This window comes from Pteropus vampyrus, unplaced genomic scaffold, assembly GCF_000151845.1.
Source record: "Pteropus vampyrus isolate Shadow unplaced genomic scaffold, Pvam_2.0 Scaffold111, whole genome shotgun sequence".
Lineage (NCBI taxonomy): Eukaryota > Metazoa > Chordata > Mammalia > Chiroptera > Pteropodidae > Pteropus > Pteropus vampyrus.
Window position 1 is genome coordinate 3266848 of NW_011888892.1, and position 8912 is coordinate 3275759.

The 8912-nt window shown below is 49.9% G+C and overlaps 1 protein-coding gene across 1 annotated transcript in view; it reads left to right on the forward strand.

Moving 5' to 3' along the window:
* The first annotated feature begins 91 nt into the window (after positions 1–91).
* The window catches only part of LOC105295710 (dedicator of cytokinesis protein 1-like), a 156816-nt gene continuing 147995 nt past the window's right edge, over positions 92–8912 (forward strand). The window contains exon 1 of the mRNA XM_023533773.1: positions 92–189. Coding sequence (XP_023389541.1) covers positions 104–189 — 86 coding nt within the window. The 5' untranslated portion in view covers positions 92–103. The remainder of the gene's footprint in view (positions 190–8912) is intronic.

Genomic DNA, 8912 nt, shown 5'->3' on the forward strand with positions numbered 1-8912 from the left:
CTTATAATCTGATTACCCCATGATTACCCCAGGGAGGGGCTGGGCGTCCCCTCGTTCTGGGTGGGCCGTTCCAATGTTTTGGTTTTCGTTTCAGGATTTCCTGATGGAAACATTCATCATGTTTAAGAACCTCATTGGAAAGAACGTCTACCCTTCCGACTGGGTGATAATGAACACGGTGCAGAATAAGTGAGTACGGGGAGAATCGCGCCCGGTTAGTGGGGGGAACGGGGGTGCTCCCCCAGAGTACGCGGGCTCCCCCTTCTGTGATGCAAGTGGCTGTTTGCCTGGATGGAGCTGCCGATTCAGTGATGTCCGTATGCCGGCCCTGGGCTCTGGAGCCAAGAACTTGAGCTCTGCCGCCTGGAGAAAAACAAAACCGACCGTGAGCCACCTTTAGCCTTTGTCAAGGGCAGAGGGGGACTGTTTGCCATCAATTTGCCATCTAATTTTAACCACGTGTTTATTAGGCAAAGCAATTCTCAGCTCTCTGTGCTAGGTTTTTGAAAGGTGTTTGCATTTCACATGTTTTGGCTTTTAAAAAATCAGGAGCATTTCTTTCTACTTATTAAATATTAAACATGTGCCTTGCTGGCCATCTCCCACAAGGGCTGTTGGTTAACTTTCCAGCCCTTGGGTTTTTGCATTTTCTGTAAACACCAACAGCGACCGTCAGGTTCTCAACCACGTGTGATTTCTAGAAGAAATTTTTGTTTACCTTTTTTCCTCCCTTGTTTTTTATTGCAGTTGTTATGGAGATAATTGTAGATTCGTCAGCGTTGTTGTAGGAAGTAACACAGACAGAGGTTATATACATTGTATCCAGATTTGCTCAATGGTAACATTTTGCAAAACTGTAGCACCAAACCACAACCAGTGAAACAACCCTTGATCGTTTGATACATTTCATGCACGTTACTCAGACTTTCCCATCTGTACTGGTGCCTGCGCGAGGCGTGTGTTCATGAATCTGCCATCAGAGTCAGGACACTGGACGTTCCCATCACCCCAGGGTCCCTCTCGTTGCCCGTTTATCACAATCCTCCACTCCCCTCCACCTCCAGCCCCCTAATCCCTGGCAACCACTGATTTCTTCTTTATTTCTAAAACGTTGTCATTGGGAAAACATTATATCATGCAGTACGTAACCCTCTGCGGTGACTGGCTTGTTTTCACTCTGCTTAATATGCCTGGAGATTCAGTTATGTGGTCGTGTCAATGACGTGTTCCTTTCCATCGCTGAGTAGAGTTCCATGCTGCGGATGTAGCACAGATGTTTTAACCATTTTCCTGGTGAAGGACATCTGGACGCTTTCCAGTTTGGGCCTATTACAGACAAAGCTGCTGTGAACATTCGTGTATCGCTTTGTCTGTGAACGTGAGTTTTCATTTCTTTGGCATAAATGCCCAGGGATGCAAATGCTGAGGTTTACGGTAATTGCATGTTCAGTTTTATAAGAAACTTTCCAGTTAGGGCTGTGCCACTGTACGCTCCCACTAACTATGTAAGAATGACCAGTCTCGCCACATCTTCACCAGCATTTGCTGTTTTCACTGTTTTTTTATTTTAGTCATTTTGCTAGGATGTAGTGTGTCTCATTGCGGGGTTAGTTTGTGTGTTCTCTCATGTCTTTACCTCTCCTTAATGCCTTTTGTCTACCCTGTGGATAAATCCTTAGTAGCAAGGGCCTTTTTCTTTGCCTTTCCTGGGTACTGCTATCCGCTGGGACAGCGGGGGTGAAACTGGCTTTGTGCGCCAGAAGCCACAGCGTTCTGAGCAGGCCCCTTGTAGGGTTAAGTGTGAGTGAGCGTTGTCCATCTTAGGTCATACATTGCTGTGGCTGAATCCTCCCTCGTGGCCTGGGGACAGAGCAGGGTCCGGCCTCGGCGTCCTGCATTTCCACGTGCTCGGTGACTTAGATTACTCACATGGCTCTCCGTTGGCATCTGAATCCCCATCCATAAGATGAAGGCCTTAAAGTAAAGCACTAGAATCCCCCTTCTCTCTGTCAGGATTAACTTTTGTGAGTGGCAATTTAAAATTGCTCTGAAAAGCTGCAGTGTTCGGGTTTTTAATGTCTGTTCCTCACATAGCAAAACATAAATAAACGACAATCAGTGCATTGCCCTACGTCTGAATGTAGACACAAATTCTGCTACGTGCTATAGCCAGAAATGACAGATCCATCACCGCTGTCTCGCAGTAAAGTAACTCGTGGCTTCTGCGTTGTAACCAGACTGAGCAGATAGACTTGCGCTGTCAGCGAAGAAACCACAGACATCGTCACATTGCTCGGCAGGACTCACGGGCGCTGCCGCATCGGGCCAGCTGGACAAGCCCCTGGTGCAGAGGTGGGGAGGTTATGGGGGTGGACTCCGTCCTCTGCCTCACGGCCCCACACGTGGACTTGACCTGCTCTGCAGTGGCCACGTCCCGGCACCCAAGCTGTGCATGCCACACCTCCGCTGCTGCAAAGGTCAGGCGCAGTCCACTCCCTGGAGTCGTATGACTTGGTGACAGTACTCCCAGGGATTCCAGCAAGGTAGACTGTCCACTTGTTGAGGAGGGGGACAGCCACACTTGCTTTATTTGTGCACCGTTTTTACGATGCTTGAGAGTCTGTTTCAGTTCTAGCATCATGGTTCCGTCATCCCTTCTGCCTGCTACTCCCTCGTCTACCCCCGCCCAGCAGCCCTAAAGTGTCTGAGCGTCACCCACAGCTGCGTGTGGGTGATAGCTACGTGGTCTGTGGCTCAGAGCGTGCGTTGCTGTCAGGGTTCCTTCCCGGAGACCCTGTCTGGCGTCTCCCAGGCTGCGCCACTGTGTCTGGGTGACGCGGCGGCTTCACTCGTGCTCCCGGGAATTGTGCGTTCCCTGTACACCAGAGCCAGCCTCGTCCCTGCGTCCCTTCCCACCGGGCCACCCCCGCAGGGCCCGGCCATGTGACAGGGATACCGGCGTATGACGGCGTCTCAGCCATCGGGAGCGAAAGGAGACCCTTCAAGGGAGAAGCCACAGCGTGCTGTCCCTCCTGGCCAGGAAGGTGGCCGAGGCTTGAGGGTGAGCCTGTGGGGGGTAACGGAGCGGAAGCCAGTGTGCACGCGGGCTGCCGCCCTCGAAGACGCCCCGATAAACGTTACTGTCCCAGGGCTAAACCCTTGTGGTGGACGTGAAACGTCGTGCCTCATGGAGAATTCTAGCAGTCGCGGCCACTTCCTGCGTGGGCAGTCTCCTCCCTCGGAGCTTCTTAGGATGAGCACTGCGTGCGCGCACGTGTGCGTGCGTGGAGTGCACACCCGTGTGTGCTGTGTGCAGGCATATGCGCACATGCGCACATGTGTGTGCGTTCGACGTGCCGAGCTGCGTTGCTACCAGGTAAAGGTGCTTTTATCTGCAGAGCTTCAGACTCTGAGAAGCTCCAACAAATCTGACACATTCCGCAGGGGCAGCCCCCATCCATCGTGACTCGCGGAATAGAACAGCACGAAAGAGGCATTTGGACACCGACAGACGTTTGGACGGTGATAATTGTCATTTCCACTCCGGCATCCCCCGGCCCCAAACGCTGCCCCTCTGGCACATAAACAGTACCGGTTTGGGGAAGCTCAGCGGGATGTCGGAAGGTCATTGCCGCCTTGTAGCCATCTAGTGAAAACTCTCCGGACGTCTGGTCGTTGACCCTTCATGTTCTCAAGCATCCTGGCTTCAGCGCGGGGTTTAGAATGGAGACTTTGTTTCCCTTCTCTGTGATATGTTGTTGCACATGCGAGCCAAGCACACACTCGCGTTTGCCTGTAATACCCTCTGCGGCACCCTGAGAGAGCTGCTGTTTTCATGTCCACTTCACAGATGGGGAAGTCGAGGCATAAAAGCAAGGTAACTGGCGGAGAGACACGCAGCCGGGAAGGGGTGGGGCGGTACTGGCGTCCGGGCCATCATCCACCAGGAGCCCACACCCCGAGCACCCGCCACCTTGCCCCTTGATCTTGAGCGTGTCTCCTCTTTCCCAAAGACAGTGTTGTTTTACTTACCCTAGTGCCTTCAAGCTCTCTTCCACAAGATGTACTGTTTTCCTGAGTGAATTTTAAGTATGGAAGTCAAAACGCTCCGACTTAGCTTTCTTCCCCATCAGAAGTTATATGATGGTGGGGTACCATTTTTTACCAAGCTCTATGGAGTCCCGTGAACTTTGAGAAGGACAAAATCTTGTTAATATTGCAATAAAATAATTTTCTTTAGACATAACATAGATATCACATCACATTGTTTCTACATCATTATCTATTTGCCTTTTTTTGCCTGTAAGTCGCTAGCTCGATATCTGAGGAGTTGCCGGCCTTCCGTGCCCCTCCTCCCACACGCATCAGAGACTTCCTTGCCTCCGTGGGATAAGCAGTGATGCTCAGAAGCTTCCGGAGTCTGTGTTTAAGTTTTAATGGCACAGCTGGACATGCAGTTTTACCACCCATGGCTTAGAAATTGACGGAATCCGCCTCTGTGGTCTCTTAAATATTTGTGTGCTTGTTCAACTTTGTCTCTGTAAATCACCATTCCTCAGCGCACGGGGCTTGTGAAATGTAATTAAAGACAGCGCAACAACTTGTAAATCAAGAATCAAAGTTTTAGAGTATAATAAGTATCCCAAAGGTCACCGCCACTCGGCTGCTCTGTTGAAGCTGGTTGATTGGCGATGGCCTGACATTAGAGTTCTGCTCTAGGATCTGATGGTGCCAGATGGCAAGATGACATTTCAGATAAGCACAGTTCAGATGTGGTGGAAGCGCGCTTGTGCGTTAGCATCCAGAAGTGCTTTATAATCCTCCCAGAGGGAGGCAGATGCCGTTGCCGCTTAAGACCGCAGGTTGCACTAGGAGCGTAGACCTGCACCGTGAGTGTATCAGGGCTGGCATCCACCCTTGACCTCACGTTAGCTACGTTTTCAGATTTTCACTTTGCGGTGCACGTCGGGCTGTCTAATGTTGAAGAGTTATGCTGTGGCCGTCACACAGTCAGTTCTCTCCGGCTGTCACAGGAATGTGGCCGTACCTCTGGCTTGCTATGTCTTTCTTCTAGTCTCAGGGCTTGAATTCATCCCAGGAGGGTGTTTGTACGCTCATTGTCCCTAACTAGAATCTCAAAGCATAGGGGTGACGTGGCAGGAAACAAGCTGATGGTTTGATTGGATTCCTTTTTCAGCTTGAAGAGAGCATTTGTTATTAAGTGTTTAATTTCACACGAAGAAGGCATTCCTACAGTGAAAGACGGGGTGTACTGAGTAGAATGTTCAGATTTTTAGAATTAGACTTCCTAGTTCGTACAGACTGCAGAAAATGGAACAAAACCTTTCCTACGTTCATTCATCAACTCTTCAGATTTGCAGCGGAATTTTAAAATGTTTAACTACCCAGATTCAAATTCTCATAGGCCTTACTGTTTGCATCTTCCTCTCTCAGGATGGAAAATAAATGAAACCAACATTCTTACTTCTCAGAGCTACCATAGTTTGCGACGGGGATTATCAGTCACTTTCAGGTGTCTTGTCTATTAGCTCAGATGTCGTGTCTCGGACTTCTTGCTTTCTTTCCCGTGAGGCTGGGGCCTGGAGATTGTATTTATAATTTGCGGTGTAAGTCCTTCACACTTTCATACAGGACTTGGTGTGTTTTACAAGTAGGATTCACAAGTCATGAATATAAAGTAAAACATGGAAAACTATCACAGAGAAGACGTGAAGCTTTCTAAAGGCCAAAGGCTCGAAGCTGCCTGGACAACAGAGCAAGAGAGGAAAATGTAATGGGTTGTTGAATTCTCACTGGATGATGAGAAAGATCCTTGCGATTTGTCAAGGGAGACTGATGCTTTATGACATAGGTCCTTATATGTGACACATTGAGCAAGAGAATATCGCAATTAAGGAATCGGTTGAGAACTCAAGATTCTATTCACAGATAATGGAAGAGATTATTATTTTGATTTTGAAATGCTTACGATGTTACGAGATGTTGGCCATAACGGAGGTTGGCCGTAAGCAGACCCTCTGGAAGACTAGCTTATCGAATGTTATGGATTTTGCCAACCTGCCCAATCGACTCTTGTCTAGCTATTGATCATTTAAATATTGGAGACTGCCAATCAAATCTATTGTCTGGTTTTACTTTATCTGGAATCAAGTTAACTGTATATTTGTCCTTCCAAACTCTGAAACTGCATCTCAACTCAGAATTCGTGAGATCCTGTTGCTATTTATTCCATGTATCGAGGTGGTACTCATTTTTTTTTTGCTCAGGGCCCTGTGGGAACACCCCAGAACAGTCGGGATGCTGGCCGTCCAGTCTGCATCCTTGATCTCCTGACGACAGCCTTGTCTTGTTCCTCTTCCACTCCCGCCTCTCACCTGAGATCCAGGCATCTTTTGACCAGGAGGTGTTCTCCTCACCCATTAACGCAGTACGGTGCATTTGCACCAACCTCATGTGCGTAATATGTATTTGCACACTCCTAATCGCGCGTGGATCCTTTCATCTGGTGAATTTTCCATGCATGTTTTTTTAAATGCAGTGATCTCTTTTCAGTACAGCACGTTTCCCCTGATAAATAAGTGACACCCATTAGACGTATCAGAGCCCAGGATGGCGAGCCTTTGGATGTTTCTGCCAACAGTAATTTGGCATACGGTCAGGATAGGAAAGGGCCTGAAGCCTCTGAAAGGGACTCCACCTTTGAGGTGGCAGGCATGTTAGGGATAAGTCATGGCAATGCTCAGAAAGTAAGTTTGGGGGCGGCTGTCGTCAGGTACAGCGCCATTTGGCTTCATTGCCATGGAGGAATGCAAAGCCTTGCCAGCACTGTGCCTCGGGCTTAGGTCAGAAAATGCACCATTTGCTTGAGGATGGAAGACAGGGAGGCAGGGGTGTCCCCTTGCTTGGGACCTGCCTCAGGGACCAGGGCACCAGCGGCAGTCTGAAGACCGTCGGGTCTGGGAGGACTGAGCTGTTTCTCTCCAGTTCAGCCTCACGCTGAGGAGACACGTCGCAGGTGTGAGCTGAGATCTCTGCACGTTGAAAGCACAGAGGCAAAGCCATTTCGGGCCCCCGAGACTTAAATTGTTTTTTCTTCTCAACATCTTTTTTTCCTTTCTTTGAAGCCTGGGGTTTCAGTAGAAGTTGTTACTTTTGCTTTATTTTGTAAAATTTACTGGCTTCCTTTGGAGGTTTTGCATAAGCAATGGCTGGAAGATTTTAAGCGAATCTCAGGCCTAGTTTCTCCTGGAAGCAGCGTACGGCAGCTGTTGATGGAAACTCCATCGCTGTGCGCTCGCCAAGGACCAAAAGGAAGAGAAAATAAACGCCGTTTTTGAGTGATGAAGCAGAAAGTCAAAGGCAGTATGATGGAAACATTCCGGGATGAAAATCCACCTGGAGGACACCCGGCCCGCCGTTCACCCGGCTCACAGGCTTAGTCATCTCACCCTTTGAGCCACAACCCTCTCCCAGGGGACTGTCCCAGCCTGAGCCCTTTGGCGGCTGGGGCCCCGGTTGGCGGGCACCGAGGCGCAGGCCTGCCTGCTCGGTTGGGCCCACCTGGCCACACCTGAGCACGATTCCAGCCAGTCTTTCGCAGAATTACCGGTGTCCTCCTCGGGCCTGAGTTGGCCATCTCGAAGGACGGGGGTTCCAAGGCAGATGACAGCTCGGCCCTCGTAATGGCGCTGATGTGGTAATGGACATATGGCTGCCCCGTGGGACCCACTAGCACCCATGAGCACCCACGTGCCCGGTGCTGGGCCGCCGCTTGGCGTTCTGCTTATCCCTTATGTCGTTTTCATAAATTATCTTAACATTTTCCATACAGTTCTTCTATGGCATGCATGCTTCAGCTCTTGGCATAATAATTAAGCATGGCTTAAAATTAAATCAAATAATCCCCGGGTTATTTTACCTGGTTTTTTGCACGTAGCATCGGCCTTTTATGCAGTCGGGATTTATTCAAATTGCCTCTTTACTTAATTCAGAGATGGAAAATCAGAGGACTCTCAAAGGAAGGCAGTGATGAAGGGCTCTCGGCCAGGGTTCCCCTTTGAGAAGCTTCTTTACGGGAACACTTCGAAAGGGCAAAGTCTGCTTAAGAATTCTCAGGGTCGGCGCGGGCCTCGCCTTGAGGTCCGGGCCGGTGCTGAGGGCGCCGCCCTGTGGCACTTAATGCTGAAGGACGTACTTCACTTTGTAAGGAGCGGAGCCACGGACCCCTCTGTGCGATGCGTGAAACATCTTAGATGCAAATCAAAACGGACGAAGCACATTTTATTAAGTTCGTGTTCTCCAGGTCCTTCCGCCCTAAACTTTCACCCCCAGTGGTCCTGGGGCCGGAAGGGAGCCACACAGCGTGAGACCCTCTGGCGTCCTGCTTGCGTTCGAAGTCAAGAGCGGGAGGTGAGGTGTCACCTGATGTCACCTGGTGTCACCTGAGGGCTGGGTCCCTGCATTGTCTTCAGTTCTCAACCAGGGGCGACTTTGCCCCCTAGAGGACATTTGGCAGTGTCCAGACACAATTTTGTTGTCACAGCTGGGGCCACTGTCATCTAGTGGGTAGAACCAAGGGGTGATCATCTTTCTGTGTATATGACAGCCCCCTAATGCAGATGTCAATAATATCCCCACGTTATAGGTAAAAACACTGAGTCTCAGCGATGTTAAGTCATTAATAGAAATCTATGTGATTCATTTCAGTGACCCTCTTCTCTGTCCACATTTCCCAGCCACCCTTCCCTTAAATAATAGCAGCCATCCCCGAAAGATGCCCGGGCTGAGCTTTCATGTAACAGGGCAGTGCCTGGGAACCGGAGCTAGTTTCCCCCAAGACGCCCTGCCAGGGGCTCCAGCTTCCAGCAGGTCCCTGTGGGCGTGGCTCAGGC